At 36.4% G+C, this 19437-nt stretch overlaps 1 protein-coding gene across 7 annotated transcripts in view; it reads right to left on the reverse strand.

Annotated features, from left to right (window-relative positions):
* The window catches only part of nlgn1 (neuroligin 1), a 45557-nt gene that overhangs the window by 1356 nt on the left and 24764 nt on the right, over nucleotides 1-19437 (reverse strand). For 4 of the 7 annotated variants that reach the window (XM_058072977.2, XM_078790284.1, XM_058072978.2 and 1 more), the window contains 8 exons: nucleotides 16163-16222; nucleotides 10424-10576; nucleotides 10137-10349; nucleotides 7002-7268; nucleotides 4798-5159; nucleotides 4568-4728; nucleotides 1633-1789; nucleotides 1463-1540 (listed from right to left, as the gene is read on the reverse strand). In XM_058072977.2, coding sequence (XP_057928960.2) covers nucleotides 1463-1540; nucleotides 1633-1789; nucleotides 4568-4728; nucleotides 4798-5159; nucleotides 7002-7268; nucleotides 10137-10349; nucleotides 10424-10576; nucleotides 16163-16222 — 1451 coding nt within the window. The remainder of the gene's footprint in view (nucleotides 1-1462; nucleotides 1541-1632; nucleotides 1790-4567; nucleotides 4729-4797; nucleotides 5160-7001; nucleotides 7269-10136; nucleotides 10350-10423; nucleotides 10577-16162; nucleotides 16223-19437) is intronic. The other 3 variants (XM_058072980.2, XM_058072979.2, XM_078790285.1) reach the window with 1 other exon arrangement.

A 19437-nucleotide genomic window follows, 5' to 3' on the forward strand; every position in this document is an offset into this window, starting at 1 on the left:
CAAACCAAACCAAATGGGTCATCGGACCGATCCATCGGTCTTGAAAGAAAGGGGAGCGGAACGGTCCATCGTGAGAACCGCGACGTTACCTGAATGGGATAAACGAGAACGATGCAGGAACCTCGTGGTCCCTCAACCTCATTGGCCGTTCCCATTGGAGCTGCCGTCTTTCTACCCAACCAGATCTTCCCAGACCTGGATTGTTTCCTCATGCTGGATTCCTATCCGGTTTTACTGAACCGTAGTTCTGAGTTCTCACTGAAGGAGGTTTTTTGTACACTTCTTTTGGGAACAAGACTCCATTTTGCCTCGATGGTTGCATCCTGAGATCCAAACCAAACCAAATGGGTCATCGGACCGATCCATCGGTCTTGAAAGAAAGGGGACCGGAACGGCCCGGTTCATCATGAGAACCGTGAAGTTACAGTAATACTTGAGTGACGACATCAAGGATCGGACAAGAGAAGCATTCGTGCATCAGACCTGAACGGGATCAACGAGAACGATGCAGGAACCTCGTGGTCCCTCAACCTCATTGGTCGTTCCCATTGGAACTGCCGTCTTTCTACACAACCAGACCTTCCCAGACCTGGATTGTTTCCTCATGCTGGACTCCTATCCGGTTTTACTGAACTGTAGTTCTGAGTTCTCACTGAAGGAGGTTTTTTGTACACTTCTTTTGGGAACAAGACTCCATTTTGCATTTGACAGTCAAGGGCAATCGAGTTCGATCCCCCCCTTTTATTTACACCAAAATAAGACGGTTGTCAGAATCAATTTCCTTCCAGAGAAGATAAGATAATGGAGCCTCGCTTTGACTCCGACTCCGATATTTTGTGTCGTCTTGGAAAAAACAGATCAATATTCCAGCTTGAAAGTATCAATTTCAGAAGAGGAATTCTTTTCCTGGGTGTCTCGGTCCACGGTGAGGTAAAAGTGGCGTCACGATGAGATCGGGACTGTGGTGTTCCTGCAGTTTTCCCATTCATGGTAAACTTCGGTTTTGGTGCTTCCTGGTTTGTCCCAGAACATCCTAACACTTTCCTTATTTCCTGATTGGACTGGATTGGATTGGTAAATCTTCTTGTGTAGACCTTGATTGGGTTCCTCAGACCGTTCCTAGGATTGATCGATACATCTGTCAACTTCAACAGCATTTTGGAATCCCAAAGTCTCCATGGCTTGGTCTTAGTCTTGGTCAGAGACCACTCCGGCAACGTTTACCAGAGTTCATCAGTAGTTGCCTTCTAAAGGCCATAAAACGCTACGAGAACCTGACGGAGACTTGCCATGGCTGCAGTGGGAATGACAGGAAGTCACCTTGCAGCCATAAAGATCTGCTCCAGGCATCTCCTCTAACATTGCGGAGAAATCATCCGCTCAAGAACACAAAGGACCACGTTGGGTTCGATTGAAAGTGCCTTGAGATAAGTTTGTGAAGCAGAACTTGAGAACTTCCTACCTTGGTGGTGGTGGGAATGAGCTGGGTGACGTCATTAAGGCTGTGTAGATGAGGAACCAACTCCAGCCACAAATTCACCTGGAGGGATGAGAAGAAGATACCATAATTCCACGGTCATACAGAGCTTCACAATCAAAGACTATAGGCCGAGCACCAAGGTTTGGGGTTACCTTGTTGGCGCGGTAGTGCTCTTTGACCCGGGGTTTGAGGCCGATGTGCAGGTAGAGCTGGTCTTTCTGGTTGTAGCGTGTCCATGCCACTTCCTCAAAGCGGTTGGGCTTGGTGTGGATGAATTTGGTGTCCTGCGGTACAGGCTGATTGGGGTCCCTGGAAATAAACAAGATGCATTATGGTTATGGTTATGGTTTTATTTCATTTGAACATGCATCAGATTACAATTGAGTGCATCCCATAATCAGTTCCCAGTTCCACATGTCCAAAAGGAGTAGGAAGAAGCAAAGCTTATTAAATCCTACCCCTTCATCTGGTACTTTTACAATCACTAACTCTTACAGTTGTTCACTTCCTGCTTTCCAAATATAATTTAAGTTTTTAATTTTATTTTATACATTTTTTTAAATAAAAATTGTTTAAAATTTTTTCTATTTTTTATTTATGATTTATTTTTAATTATTATTTTTTTATTTTTTGATATGAGCATCCAATGCCATAATGTGTACCATAGTAAGTGTCAATATAGTGATATATATAGCACATCATGACTGGTTCAAGACTCTTCATCCTTCATAATTTATTTTATTCATTAATTTATTTTATTAATTTTTATTTATTTATTTTTTTACAATTTTGTTATTTTTTTGTCCCGTACCAAAGTAGGTGGTGATATGAGCATCCAAAAAATTATTCATGAATGAATGAATGAATGAATGAATAATTTGTTATTTTATTAATTTATTTTAGTTTCATTTATATATTTTACATATTTTAGTCTTGAACCAGTTTTTGAACCTATTTTAAATTTAAATAAATTAATAAAATAAAAAATGATTCATGAATGAATGAATGAATGAATATTTTTTTTTATTATTTTTTATATAATTTTAAAAATTTTAAATAAAAAATAATTCATGAATGAATGAATGAATGAATATTTTTTATTATTATTAATTTATTTAAATTTATTTTAATTTCACACACTGGCTTTGGTGGAAGCCCAGTCACGGTCAGACCATTTGCGTGTGCGTCTTGCTCTCTCATCCATTCCACATCTCATTCGTGTTATGATCCGTCCATCGGAATGGCGTGTTGTTCCATTTGCCATCATCCTTGTTGTCGTGTTTCTCTCGTTCAGATCCGTCCTATTCTGGAGATTTGTGGCTTCCTTTTCACTCCTCTGCTGTCTTTTTTTTGCTCCTCATCGGCCTTTTTCCAGTAATTAATAGGCCTTTTCTTGCCTGTCTGATATCTTAATTACTGTCGCTCGTTCTGTAGCGCCGCAATTTGTTTTGCCGTCATTACTGCCAAACTTCTTCTCCACCTGCGTGGCTGCAGTCTCGCTTCAATTTTCCCTCCGCTGTTCCGTCAATTCTTTGACACCTCATTTGGCCAACGGGGCCACTGCTTCCATCATTATCACCCGAAGGGCACCGTATCATGTAATTACTTCATTGTTCATCTTCTCACATGTCTCTCTTTCTGGGACTCATCCGTCTCCTCCGGCATGGGATGTTCCGCGGCAAGCTAGCCTCTTCCGACCAATTAAACAAGAGGAGGGAAGGAGTGGGGGTGCTCAGGCAGCGATGGATAAAAAACGGTTAAATCTTGAACCAGGAAGCGTGTTAGGAGGAACTCAGGAGTTCTTGCTGCTCGGAGATAAAGGACCTCATTTTCCAGAAATTACAACTTTATTTCTCATACAATTCAGACTGGTACAAATAATGTATATTTTAATATTTCAACTTTATGTGACTACATTTAAATGTTTTTGTCTCATTAAAAATGACATTTTTCCTTTAATATTTGGACTTTATTCTCATAAAATGTTCTTTTCCGTTTCTGCTGTTGCTTTGTTTTAATTCCAACTGTTTCAACTTTCTTCTCATAATTCTAACTTTAATCCATATATTGTTTTGACTTTCTTCTGACATTATACTGGAAGTTTTTCTGCAGCCAAAAAAATGACAATTTTGTTTATCGTGATATGACTTTTAAAAAAAGTTTTTTTTTTCTTTAATATTGCAACTTTATGCTGTTAAAGGAAAAAAATCATCATTTTAGTAATGGTAATGGTAACTATTACCATTACTAAAATGATGATTTTTTTTCTTCATAATAATGTAATATTATGGCGAAAAAACTCATCGTCATTTTTTTCTTCATAATAATGTATTATGAAAAAAAACTCATCATCATTTTTTTCTTCATAATAAGGTAATATTATGAAGAAAAAACTCATCATCATTTTTTTCTTCATAATAATTTAATTATTATTTTTATTATATTATTATATATTATATTTTTTTCTTCATAATGCTACATTATTTTTTATTATATTATTATATTTTTTTCTTCATAATATTACATTATTATGAAGAAAAAAATCATCATTTTAGTAATGGCAACCATTTTTCTTTCTTTAATATTGATGATTTTTTTCTTCATAATAATGTGATATTATTATATTATTATTATTATTATACATATATTATATTATTATAATATATTATAATATTAAAAATAATCAATATTAAAGAAAAAAATGGTTACCATTACCATTACTAAAATTTTTTTTCTTCATAATAATGTAATATTATGAAGAAAAAAATATAATAATATAATAAAAATAATAATATTACATTATTATGAAGAAAAAAATCATCATTTTAGTAATGGTAATGGTAACCATTTTTCTTTCTTTAATATTGATGATTTTTTCTTCATAATAATGTAATATATGAAGAAAAAAAATCACAATTTTAGTAATGTAACCATTTTTTTTCTTTAATATTGCATTGGTAATGGTATGACTAAAATGATGATTTGTTTCTTCATAATATTACATTATTTTCTGACTAAATTGCTTTTTTAAACGTTATTCCAGTGAAAGGAATGGATGAGTAGGATGCTATGCTAGCACATGCATACCCGGTTTTGGCGAAGTTGGTCCAGTAAGTCATCATCACGGCACTGAGCATCACGTCGTTCTTGGAGAAGTTGCAGGGAAACAACTCGGTGGGTCCAATCATTGGCAGGCCGAACACGTACGGGATCTCATCGCCATGCGATGCATCCGCCCAGGGCGGCACCTTATGAGGAACAGGAGTCATTGCAAGAGTAATACTTCGTTTGTACACAAAGGCTGCCAGAGCCCCCACCTGTTCTGTTTGACAGTGATGGTAGAAAGCGTAGAAGTACGTGGGCGACCCGAAGCTGGAGTGCAGGTCAGCGGTGGCCACGGCGGGGGCCACCCACTGGTGATCGGTGAAGAGCGCCAGCAGCGTCTTCCTGCGCGTCTCCGGGTTGTGTCTGTCAGCCCAGTCGGTGTACATGAACTTGATGGTCTCTCGGAGGACGTCTTTGCCCTCCGGATAGCCGTAGAGGTCATCCACGAAGCTGGACACGGCGTAGTCAAAGTCGTTGGCCTGGACGCCGTTTTCATTGTCCACGATCAGCTCCACGAATTTAAGGCCCTCCCCTTGGTTGACTCCCAGCATGATATCATAGTTCAGGAATTCACCTGGAAAAAGACAGAAAAGATTGCTGTACTGGTAAGTACTAAGAAGTACTATGTATTGATATTTAAAATATCTATATTTCTTTGAAGTTCCATATGAAGAACAAGCATATGGTTCATATGGATATAGACTGGAGCGCAAGCTAGTAACAGCAGCTCAGTAATTTCCTCTGTGTTTTTATATTTTAAAATACTTCATTTATTACTTTCTTATGTTTTTTGGTGCCATAGCAACCTCTTGAGAAAGTGTGCAGCTATGGACGTTCATCTTGTTACGTTTGTAGCTTTCTATTTGCTCCTTTATTTACACTCGTGAGCACCCCTCACTACACCGAGCAAGTGGAGATCCCTGCTGGGATACGGAGGAGGAGAGGCTGCGTAGCGGGAGTGAACAGCGTCAAAGACGGTATAAAGGTTGCTGTATAATGACGGTATCAAGCATGTTTACAGTCTGTGGTCATGGGGAACTTGAGATGGAAGCGCTAACCCGGCTGCAGAGAGACGGCCGTGACTGCACTCAAGATTCAACATTAGATTTAACTTAAAAATAAATTAAAAAATACTATTTTATTTCTGCAGTTTTTACATCTGCATGTTTACATTTTTAAAATAAAAATATGGGGATATACGTATGTATATGGTATATGGATATTCAACCTAAATCCATTGGCCCAGCCCTAGTACTGAATAAAAAAGTACCTTGGATTTCATGATTAGTACCTTGGATTTCACATGATTAGTACCTTGGATTTCACATGATTAGTACCTTGGATTTCATGATTAGTACCTTGGATTTCAGGATTAGTACCTTGGATTTCATGATTAGTACCTTGGATTTCATGATTAGTATCTTGGATTTCATGAGTAGTACCTCGGATTTCATGATTAGTACCTCGGATTTCATGATTAGTACCTCGGATTTCACGATTAGTACCTCGGATTTCACGATTAGTACCTCGGATTTCACGATTAGTACCTCGGATTTCACGATTAGTACCTCGGATTTCACGATTAGTACCTCGGATTTCACGATTAGTACCTCGGATTTCACGATTAGTACCTCGGATTTCACGATTAGTACCTCGGATTTCATGATTAGTATCTCGGATTTTATGATTAGTACCTCGGATTTCATGATTAGTACCTTGGATTTCATGATTAGTACCTCTGATTTCATGATTAGTACCTCGGATTTCATGATTAGTACCTCGGATTTCATGATTAGTACCATGGATTTCATGATTAGTACCTCGGATTTCATGATTAGTACCATGGATTTCATGATTTTTACCATGGATTTCATGATTAGTACCTCGGATTTCACGATTAGTTCCTCGGATTTCATGATTAGTACCTCGAATTTCATGATTAGTACCTCGGATTTCATGATTTGTACCTCGGATTTCATGATTAGTACCTCGGATTTCACAATTATCACCTGGGATTTCATGATTAGTTCCTCGGATTTCATGATTAGTACCTCGAATTTCATGATTAGTACCTTGGATTTCATGATTTGTACCTCGGATTTCATGATTAGTACCTCAGGTTTCATGATTAGTACCTTGGATTTCATGATTAGTACCTTGAATTTCATGATTAGTACCTTGAATTTCATGATTAGTACCTTGAATTTCATGATTAGTACCTTGGATTTCATGATTAGTACCTTGAATTTCATGATTAGTACCTTGAATTTCATGATTAGTACCTTGAATTTCATGATTAGCGTTCATTCTTTCTAATGTAGAACAGATTTGGTTGAGGTACGTTTGGGTTAGAGTCGGACCTTAACGACGCTAACCAAGGTTCCACTGTATTTACTGTCCCTGTGCTTCCACGTACCTTGTTCCATGAGTATCTGGGGGTCGTCAGGGATGACATCGCCATCAATAACGGGTCCAAAGGCGATGTGGTAGCGAGCCGGCTGGATGTCTTGATCGACCAACTCCTTGTAATGTTTCCTCTGAAGACACGCCACCAGTTCTATGGTGTCCTCCAGATTGCAGCCCACTTTTCGGGCCAACATTCTGGCGTACTTAGCCGGCTGGAAGCTAACAGCCCAGCTTGATAGCGCCGTGCCGCTCTGGGTAATGGCTCTCTGGAACAGGCCTAAAATGGAGAAGGGGAGAAAGGAAAAGTAACTCAAGACGTCAGTCATTTTTGTCCACGATTTATGGAAGGAGAAGAAAATGTACAAGAAGAAAGGCGAAATAGTTGGAAAATTAAATAAGAAAAACAGCTGTAATTTTACGGGAATAAAGCCAAAATATTAAGAGAATAAATTGTGCAATTTTGCAAGAATAAACTGGTAATATTATTGAGGAAAATAATTTCAGTATTATAGAATTTAGTAGCATAGAGCTGAAAAACAAAGCGAGTCATAACATGATGAGGAAACAGGAATATTTTATTTTACAGGAATAATGTCAAAATATGAAGTTTAAATGTAATGAGAAGGAGACATCATTTTATGACAATTACATAATATTATGAGGGAAAATGTCATTTTTGTGGCATAAATCAAAAAGTGGTAATAAAGCAAACAACAAACAAAGTTGCCATGTTGGGAAAATTAGGCTGCGGAAAAAGTAATAATGTAAATATTATGGAAATAATAAGAAGAAAATAGAAGAAGAAGAAGAAATAGTTGGAAAATTAAATGAGAAAAACAGCTATAATTTTACGGGAATAAAGCCAAAATATTAAGCGAATAAATTGTGCAATTTTGCAAGAATAAACTGGTAATATTATTGAGGAAAATAATTTCAGTATTATAGAATTTAGTAGCATAGAGCTGAAAAACAGAGCGAGTCATAACATGATGAGCAAACAGGAATATTTTATTTTACAGGAATAATGTCAAAATATGAAGTTTAAATGTAATGAGGAAGAGAAATAATTTTATGACAATTACATAATATTATGAGAAAAAATGTCATTTTTGTGGCATAAATCAGATAGTCATAATAAAGCAAACAACAAACAAAGTTGCCATGTTGGGAAAATTAGGCTGCGGAAAAAATAATAATGTAAATATTATGGAAATAAGAAGAAAATAGAAGAAGAAGAAGAAATAGTTGGAAAATTAAATGAGAAAAACAGCTGTAATTTTACGGGAATAAAGCCAAAATATTAAAAGAATAAATTGTGCAATTTTGCAAGAATAAACTGGTAATATTATTGTTATTATTATATTATTATATAATTATTATATAATAATTATTATATTATATAATTATTATATAATAAAGGTGTCATTTTTGGAAAATGAGGCTTAAATATCAGAGTTGCTCTTATGTCCTTTCATTTATCATTTTTCATTTATCATTTTTCATTTATGTGGCCCTCGGTGGCGAAGACATGAAACAACGATGCCAGACACATCCACACCAGGATGGTGACCCAGGTCATATTCTAGTTACGCTGTCAAGTACTTCCTATCTTTATTGCCGCCATCATGGAGCGCTCGCGTCCACATTCATATTCAATACATCCACACGTCATCAATAAATCACCTGCTCACCGGCTCAACTCAACCCCCCCGTGATGACGATTTTACAACATCCATCTGTCTAATGGTATGGATTGGAAGAGATCCAATCATTCTCTCGGGGGAAGGAGGTTAATGGACACCAGCTGTAATGCCAGTTAGCGCCATCATCGGCCCATACGGGACGGCGCTCAGATGTCACAAATAAGAATACGATTAAACAAAGCTGGCAGGGATAGCGTTTGGAAAGCTGCAATTTTGGACGTGGCACAAACATCCCGGTGAGGACAAAGTCAAGTAGCAAGGTTAGCATATACCGACATGAACCGGTAAAAATGGTGTGGCCGATATGATCGGACAAAGCATATTTGTATGAACAGTGTTTGCTCTTTTTTTCCATATTTTTCAAATAATTTTTATTATTTGAAAAATATGGAAAATATGAAAAATAATCTACAAATAAGCATATTTGTATGAACAATGTTTGCTCTTTTTTCCATATTTTTCAATGATTTTTTATTTTTTCCAAAATATGGAAAATATGAAAAATAAACTACAAATAAGCATATTTGTATGAACAATGTTTGCTCTTTTTTCCATATTTTTCAAAAAAAATATTATTTGAAAAATAATCTACAAATAAGCATATTTTAATTAACAGTGTTTGCTCTTTTCTTCTATATTAAAAAAAATTGAAAAATATGGAAAATATGAAAAATAATCTACAAATAAGCATATTTTTATGAACAATGTTAGCTCTTTTTTCCATATTTTTCAAATAATTTTTCAATTTTTTTTATTATTTATTATTATTTTTCAAATAATGTTTATTATTTGAAAAATATGGAAAATATTTTTCATTATTTCAATTGATTCATATTTCCAATATTTTCATTTTTTCAAATATTTTTATTATTTTAAAAATATGGAAAATATGAAAAATAATCTTATTTTTTCCAAATAACTAAACATTGTTCTTCTATAATTTTTGTAAAAAAATGTTTTTGCGTGATATTATGACATTTTCCCAAAATGACACATTTTCATCCGGTTTCTCATAATATGACTGTATTATTATAAATGTAGTTTTGTTTAGTATTTCAACTCTATGCTATTAAAATAAAATTAAATTTAAAAAATAAAAATAAATAATACATTTTATATTTATATATAATAAATAAATACAATAAAATTAAATTTTCATGATATTTTTTTCTTGTAAGAATACCACTTTTGTTCTTGATGAAATTATTATTATTTTTTGGGTTTTTTTTTTACCAACTGCTCCTACATTCTACATTTTCTTCTTGTAATTGTGATTTTATTCCTATAATATTTGGTTTATTCCATTATATTTTTGCCACAACCTAATTTTCCCCCAATCTACTATTTTCTTCAGTTTGCTTATATTATATTATATTGATAGTCTGGTAATATTATGACTTTTTCTTGTTAGACTATGGGTGCCCCCGGCTTCCGGGTTTTACCTTTGGTTGAGTTGCTCCAACGGTTGCCCTCCGAGTAGTGAGACAGTGTGAGAAGGTTGACGCAGGAGGCTCCAGCCCCTGACCCAAACACGGTAATACGTAACGGATCGCCACCAAACGCTGCGATATTCTCACTGGTCCAGCGAAGAGCCTGGATTTGGTCTAAAAGGCCGTAATTCCCTTTGGCTGCCTGGTCACCAGTACTCAGGAAACCTGCAATGCGAGAACAAGGCCATGTTAATCTTAAATACCAGCTAGCTAACCGTGTAGTACGGCAGGATTCTTACCAAGAACACCCAAACGGTAATTGACGGTTATGACAATCACGTTGCCGTAGCTTGCCAGGATGCTGCCATCAAACAGGTTCCCAGTTCCTTCCATGTAGGATCCTCCGTGGATGAAAACCATGACCGGTTTGGGGCTTCCACTCTCCCTAATATCTAAAGATAGACCGGGAGGGGGAAAGAAGTGATTAGATGTGCGGTATTAGCGGTAATTGGCAGCCAGGTTTCAGTCAGTCTATCCAAGCTGTGACTCCAGATGTAGATACCGCCATCAGTGATTGACTCCGGAGTGAATTAATTTAGAATTTTTTTTTTGGTATCTTAACCTTCCTCTTGTGTTAGATTTCTGGTATCATGTCTTATGTTAGCGGGTGGGTTTTGACCCATGTATTAAATCAGCTATAAAATACACTAAAAACAATAAGTTAACATCAAATTTGCTTCTCATGTCTACTAAGGGATATAGAACATATCTCTTAAATCAATTACTTTGATTTATGTTCTCATTTTAGTATTAATCACTAAAGAAACATCTATGGTGTTGGGGTCAATTTTGACCCATATATATTCATGTCAAGAAAAGGTAGAAAAAGTTATTGTTTTCAGCAACACAACTTTAGTAGAAACTGAAATCAAAAAGCAGAACAGGTCCAGATCTTGGTTCACTCTACTTCTTGTCATTCTTTCCATGGTCCAAAGTGTTTTTTCCATGGTCCAAAGTGTTCTTTCCATGGTCCAAAGTGTTCTTTCCATGATCCAAAGTGTTCTATCCATGATCCAAATTGTTCTTTCCATGGTCCAAATTGTTCTTTCCATGATCCAAAGTGTTCTTTCCATGATCCAAAGTGTTCTTTCCATGATCCAAAGTGTTCTTTCCATGATCCAAATTGTTTTTTCCATGATCCAAATTGTTCTTTCCATGATCCAAAGTGTTCTTTCTTGGTCCAAAGTGTTCTTTCCATGATCCAAAGTGTTCTTTCCATGATCCAAAGTGTTCTTTTAATGATCCAAATCGTTCTTTCCGTGATCCAAATCGTTCTTTCCGTGATCCAAATTGTTCTTTCCGTGATCCAAATTGTTCTTTCCGTGATCCAAATTGTTCTTTCCGTGATCCAAATTGTTCTTTCCATGATCCAATGTGTTCTTTCCATGATCCAAATTGTTCTTTCCATGATCCAATGTGTTCTTTCCATGATCCAAAGTGTTCTTTCCCTGATCCAAAGTATTCTTTCCATGATCCAAATTGTTCTTTCCATGATCCAAAGTGTTCTTTCCGTGATCCAAAGTGTTCTTTGCGTGATCCAAATTGTTCTTTGCGTGATCCAAATTGTTCTTTCCGTGATCCAAATTGTTCTTTCCGTGATCCAAATTGTTCTTTCCGTGATCTAAATTGTTCTTTCCATGATCCAAAGTGTTCTTTCCATGATCCAAAGTGTTCTTTCCATGATCCAAAGTGTTCTTTCCCTGATCCAAAGTATTCTTTCCATGATCCAAAGTGTTCTTTTAATGATCCAAATTGTTCTTTCCGTGATCCAAAGTGTTCTTTCCGTGATCCAAATTGTTCTTTCCGTGATCCAAATTGTTCTTTCCGTGATCCAAATTGTTCTTTCCATGATCCAATGTGTTCTTTCCATGATCCAAATTGTTCTTTCCATGATCCAATGTGTTCTTTCCATGATCCAAAGTGTTCTTTCCCTGATCCAAAGTATTCTTTCCATGATCCAAATTGTTCTTTCCATGATCCAAAGTGTTCTTTCCGTGATCCAAAGTGTTCTTTCCGTGATCCAAATTGTTCTTTCCGTGATCCAAATTGTTCTTTCCGTGATCCAAATTGTTCTTTCCATGATCCAATGTGTTCTTTCCATGATCCAAATTGTTCTTTCCATGATCCAATGTGTTCTTTCCATGATCCAAAGTGTTCTTTCCCTGATCCAAAGTATTCTTTCCATGATCCAAATTGTTCTTTCCATGATCCAAAGTGTTCTTTCCGTGATCCAAAGTGTTCTTTGCGTGATCCAAATTGTTCTTTCCGTGATCCAAATTGTTCTTTCCGTGATCCAAATTGTTCTTTCCGTGATCCAAATTGTTCTTTCCGTGATCTAAATTGTTCTTTCCGTGATCCAAATTGTTCTTTCCATGATCCAAAGTGTTCTTTCCATGATCCAAAGTGTTCTTTCCCTGATCCAAAGTATTCTTTCCATGATCCAAAGTGTTCTTTTAATGATCCAAATTGTTCTTTCCGTGATCCAAAGTGTTCTTTCCGTGATCCAAATTGTTCTTTCCGTGATCCAAATTGTTCTTTCCGTGATCCAAATTGTTCTTTCCGTGATCCAAATTGTTCTTTCCATGATCCAATGTGTTCTTTCCATGATCCAAATTGTTCTTTCCATGATCCAATGTGTTCTTTCCATGATCCAAAGTGTTCTTTCCCTGATCCAAAGTATTCTTTCCATGATCCAAATTGTTCTTTCCATGATCCAAAGTGTTCTTTCCGTGATCCAAAGTGTTCTTTGCGTGATCCAAATTGTTCTTTGCGTGATCCAAATTGTTCTTTCCGTGATCCAAATTGTTCTTTCCGTGATCCAAATTGTTCTTTCCGTGATCTAAATTGTTCTTTCTGTGATCCAAATTGTTCTTTCCATGATCCAAAGTGTTCTTTCCATGATCCAAAGTGTTCTTTCCCTGATCCAAAGTATTCTTTCCATGATCCAAAGTGTTCTTTTAATGATCCAAATTGTTCTTTCCGTGATCCAAAGTGTTCTTTCCGTGATCCAAATTGTTCTTTCCGTGATCCAAATTGTTCTTTCCGTGATCCAAATTGTTCTTTCCGTGATCCAAATTGTTCTTTCCGTGATCCAAATTGTTCTTTCCATGATCCAAATTGTTCTTTCCATGATCCAAAGTGTTCTTTTCATGATCCAAAGTGTTCCAAACCTGAATGAGTTGAGTTGGAATCAGGTTTTAACGAGGTGATTCCTCACAGTTTCCCCCCTAAAAGTAGCCAGAGGCAGTCCTCAAAGTACTAAAGAGTGGTGCCCGGTTGGAAATCGTGAAAATCCTGTTTGTTCTTACTATGTTTGCATCTGGATTTTTTTCCCACTGCAGACGCAATTCGCCGAAAATAAACCATGCGTTGCCGCAACAGCTCCAAATTCAGGCTAGCAAATATAAAGACTTAGAATAGTCGATTATTCAACGACGAGATTCGGAGGAGTCTGAGATGGATTGACTACAACAACAGAGGTGGCCGAGTCATAGCTTATTAGCTACATTTATTTCAACTTTTGGGCTGCAACGTCATAACCAGGGGTCTCAAACACACGGCCCGTGGGCCAAATGTGGCCCGCAGGACACTAGTTTGAGGCCCCCGCCTTGATATGAAAGTTTAATGTTAGTGCGGCCCGCGCAAGTTTGATATGGATGCTGTATAGTATCATGTACCCAATCAATCAGTAATAATAATAATAATAATAATAATAATAATAATAATAATAATAATAATAATAATAATAAAAGGGCAAATAATAAAAACTTAAGAAACCACATATAGTTGGTGGGTAGACAAATTATTTTTTCAGATTAAAATGAACAAAGCATTATTAGAGCCCTGTAGACATGACAAAACACGACTATAGTCACATTTATACTCTTTTTATTTACAACATATTGCGCAACTGCAGGGTCTTGAGACACATGCTAACTCGCAAACTAGAGAGCTAGCGACCTAAACGGTAGCCTTCAAGTTATTTCCTTTCAACTTAAATAGCCAAAAACTTACCACTTCCACACGGATAAGGAGGATAACTATTAACAGTTATTTAACCTTTAACATGAACATTATCAAAGGTAATAATTTTTTCTGGGTACATGATACCATACAGCATCCATATCAAACTTGCGCGGGCCGCACTAACATTAAACTTTCATATCAAGGCGGGGGCCTCAAACTAGTGTCGCGTGTTTGAGTCCCCTGCTATACATCCATGCAAGTCAACCAACGCCAGCTAAAAGCTCAGCAAAAACTATTTTAGGAATATTCAAATCGCAAGCATGAAAATGAATAAATGTCACAAACAGTATAAACCAGTATAACCAGTATAAAACCAGACACTATAAACACCACCAGTATATTCCTTTACCGCTCAAACTCACCGGACATAACGACAACAACAAGCGCTTATGACGACGACTTGTCTTACCTTTGCTGTTTCTCATCATAATTATGATTGATGGCAATCATCCATTGTTAATGTTACATCGAAACGACCCCCACTAACCAATGACAGGCATTCACTATCCCAACCCCCCCTGAAAGTGCGACTTTCTGTCCTGACATCTTGCGGGTGAATTTCTGACAAGGCTCATTGCTCAAGCTGAAATTTGGAGGTGGGATGCTGTTTCTCTTGGCAGTCATTCAGATCAGACGTTGCGTTCAAGGACACATACACACGCGTTGGGGATTAGAAATATCATTACTCAACATGCATCATTTGTCGTTACTCATGTTTTAACTGTGTATAAATGGATGGATGTTGTATTTTAACGTATATTTTACTCCATTTACTTGTTTTTATTCAACTCCATTTTCTGTAGTGTCTGAGTATTTCTAAAAGCGCTATACCAGGGGTCTCAAACACGCGGTCCATGGGCCAAATGTGGCCCGCAGGACACTAGTTTGAGGCCCCCGCCCTGATATGAAAGTTAAATGTTAGTGCGGCCCGCGCAAGTTTGTTATGGATGTTGTATGGTATCATGTACCCAGAAAAAATTATTACGTTTGATTAATGTTCATGTTAAAGGTTAAATAACTGTTAATAGTTATCCTCCCTATCCGTGTGGAAGTGGTAAGTTTTTGGCTATTTAAGTTTAAAGGAAATAACTTGAAGGCTACCGTTTAGGTCGCTAGCTCTCTAGTTTGCGAGTTAGCATGTGTCTCAAGACCCTGCAGTTGCGCAATATGTTGTAAATAAAAAGAGTATAAATGTGACTATAGTCGTGTTTTGTCATGTCTACAGGGCTCTAATAATGCTTTGTTCATTTTAATCTGAAAAAAATAATTTGTCTACCCACCAACTATATGTGGTTTCTTAAGTTTTTATTATTTGCCGTTTTATTATTATTATTATTATATTTATTAATTGATTGATTTTCTTTATTCTTGATTGTTTATTTATTTTTCATCTTATTTCGTGCAGAAAAATAAAAATTAGAATATTTGAGAACAGTGGAATGTTTTGTCAAACTAATGCCGCGTGTTTGAGACCCCTGAGTTTACGTGTTGACTCACTAAAGACAGCGTTACAGTTCAGATGCCTCACATTTCAACCTCCTGTTACTGCGATTGCAAGCCGGTCATGACTCTTGTTATATTTCAAATGAAATAGATAATGAATGTCATGTCATGCAAAACATGTTGCGAGCTGTTGTGATCCATATTTACAAAACTGAATGCAACATAAGAAAAAAAAGTAAGAAAGAACAGGACAAGTTACATTGTCAAAGACAACAATTTTGACATGTAAGCTTCAAAATAGCTGAAAAGCAAAAAAAAATATTCAGCCCCAAAATAGTTTTACAAGAAAAAAATTCCATTGCTTAAAAAAATGACAGGAATTGCAAAAAAGAAGAAGAAAAAAAATAAAAAGAAAAAAGATGCAAATATGGGGGTGGGGGTGACGGGTGGGGGAGGTTGAGTGTACTGGTTTTATAATTCATGCAAACCATCTTGTTAGTAGAAAATACCTTCGTCTGCTGCGCGGTCACTATCACTTAAATCATCAGAGTGTTTCTTTGTAATGGGACCTATGAAGATCAAGAAGAAGAAAAAGGAAGGAGGAAAAGACCATCATCAAAAACATGTTCAGCTTCAAAAGATGAAAAAAGAAGAAGAAGACAATCACACCCCCCTCAGGATCTCACAGGATCTCGCAAAGCCCCGCAAAATTACCCCGAAATTTGGCTAATCGATCATTTTGGATGAACAGATAGCGTCCCACCAAAGCCAACGTGCAATCGTGTTTGTTCTTCGCCAACAAAAGTCACCAGGAAGTAGCACGCTTGGCGCTTCCTGTGTTCTAAAGGATGTGCAACATATTGGAACACAAAGGAAAGCTAACGATAGCCAAGCGACAAAACATGCGTGGACAATGTCCGTTTCATTGCGTTGGCTAATCGGCTAACTGATTCCAGACCAAACTGCGATACCAAAATGAATATCAGTAATGTAGTATTCAATATTAATAAATAGATTTTTTATAGCTAGCTGTTTATGACTTTTTAAATACGTTTTTAAAAATTATTAGAGCCCTGTACACACAAAAATAACACCCCTATAGTCACCTTTACACTCCTATTAGTCATTGTTTATTCCATATTGCAACTCCCAGCAGGCTAGCTAGCTAATTAGGTAGCATTTTTTCTACACTCTATGACTGCCATGGCGGACTTCATGCTGTGTTAAGGTAATGTAATGTAAGCTAATGTCTCAATGTTTAGTGACAGGAATACTACGTATCACTTGTATTTAAATATGTTTGGACTAATAAAAGATCATACTTTACTACGAAATAATTTCTGAAAAAAAAGTGATATAGCGAGAGAGCAATAATGGAACCATGATATTGCAAGGGACAACTCGAAAATGTTCGTTTAATTGGCACAATGAATGTGCTAATTTGTCTCTAGAGCTGCAATAATTATTATGCAATTTATCAATAAGTACAATAGGTTACGGACTTTTGAGCGCATCTGAATGTAAGCCGCCCCGACATATTTATAAGCTGCAGATGTCCACATTGTAAGAAGGGATGTTTACATAGAAACACAGACCATAAACCTTGCAATCCTAGCTAGAACCAGTGTTTAGTTACTTCTTAGCTTTGTCTTAGCTTAAGACAAAGTTTGTTTTTTTTTTCCTATCAGAGTTCAACAGCTGCCAAGCAGAAGTCATTTTACACTTGATCAAACGTACTTAAGATTTGTCACATGGAAACCAGATGGCTGCATAAGACATCAAAACCTGATATTAGCGTCCACTTGACTACCGTATTTTCTGGACTACAAGTAGCACTTTTTTTCATAGGTTGGCTGTTCCTGCGACTTATACTCCAGAGCGACTTATAAATGAAAAAATTTTTTATGTTCCATAAACACCGGACACCTATTCTGTTCATGTTTATTTTTTGTGTAGCTGAATAAGCATTGTGTCAGCATATGTTAGCATGTTCTCTATTCTTTTATTGTTAGAACTTGCCTTCCAAGAGGACGTAATGTCTGTTTTGGTCAAGTAGTTTGGAAATTTAATTACCCGCAAAAAATGCCCCTTATACTCCAATTCGACTTATGTATGTTTATTTTTCTCCGTAATTATGCATTTTTGGCCTTGTGTGACTTATACTCCAGAGCAACTTGTAGTCCGGACTATGGAATTCCAGAATGCATAGAGAAACAGAACCAAAATTGTAGCATATAATTTTGAGGTTACCAAAAAAAAACACGCTAACTGGGGCGGATGCTAACCAAGGTTCCACTTTATTAAGACAAAAAATACCATAAATGTTGATATATTAAAGACAAAAATATGTATTTTTTAAATCCTAATATGAGAAACAAACAAATCAAATAATGACTTCTTTTGGGGGAATTTTGGTTAAAAAAAAGTTATACAATTATGAAAATAGTCATAATATTAGATTATATAGTCATAGATTAAAGTCATAATACTACAGGAAGAAAAAGATCATATTTATGAAAGTTTACAAAAAGTAGCACAAATAAGTAAGTTCAGGCTAATACCGTATTTTCCGGACTATAAGTGGCACTTTTTTTCATAGGTTGGCTGTTCCTGCAACTTATACTCCAGAGCGACTTATGTATGTTTTTTTCTACCTAATTATGCATTTTTGGCCTCGTGCAACTTATACTCCGGAGCGACTTATAGTCCAGAAAATACGGTGCTTCCTGACTCTATAGTTAAGCATCATAAGAACTAAAATGACTGTAGCAAAAATTAGCCCCATTATTGTTTAACTCAAAGAGTTCAAAGCCTGCAAAAAAGTAGCAGCTTATCGCGCAGAATTTATCTTTATCATTTTTTTCATTTAAACACGTCTTAGTCATCCATAAAAGCAGACATATTATCTTTGATATTCACCCGCATCAGCTTTGACCTTGAATAGCAGAGATGGAGAGTTTAGCCTCTTTTGCGATATTTTGCGGACCAAACCACGTTGCCGGGTATTGATTTAGTCGATCTTGGGCCGACTTATACGCCAGTGCGACTTATGTATGTTTTTTTCGAATTATGCATTTTTGGCCTTGTGCGACTTATACTCCGAAGTGACTTATAGTCCAGAAAATACGGTAAATAAACCCGCAAAAAATGCGACTCATACTCCAGTGCGTCTTATGTATGTTTTTTTCGAATTATGCATTTTTGTCTTTGTGCGACTTATACTCCTGAGTGACTTATAGTCCAGAAAATACGGTAAATAAACCCGCAAAAAATGCGACTTACACTCCAGTGCGACTTATGTATGTTTTTTTCGAATTATGCATTTTTGGCCTTGTGCGACTTATACTCCGGAGTGACTTATAGTCCAGAAAATATGGTAAATAAACCCGCAAAAAATGCGACTTACACTCCAGTGCGACTTATGTATGTTTTTTTCTAATTGTGCATTTTTGGCCTTGTGTGACTTATACTCCGGAGTGACTTATACTCCAGAAAATACGGTAAATACACCCGCAAAAAATGCGACTCATACTCCAGTGCGACTTATGTATGTTTTTTTCAAATTATGCATTTTTGGCCTTGTGCAACTTATACTCCGGAGTGACTTATAGTCCAGAAAATACGGTAAATAAACCCGCAAAAAATGCGACTCATACTCCAGTGCGACTTATGCATGTTTTTTTCAAATTATGCATTTTTGGCCTTGTGCGACTTATACTCCGGAGTGACTTATAGTCCAGAAAATACGGTAAATAAAGCCGCAAAAAATGTGACTCATACTCCA

The sequence above is a fragment of the Doryrhamphus excisus genome, linkage group LG4 (genome assembly GCF_037039965.1).
Source record: "Doryrhamphus excisus strain RoL-2023G ecotype Guam linkage group LG4, RoL_Dexc_Guam_v1.1, whole genome shotgun sequence".
Taxonomy (NCBI): Eukaryota; Metazoa; Chordata; class Actinopteri; order Syngnathiformes; family Syngnathidae; genus Doryrhamphus; species Doryrhamphus excisus.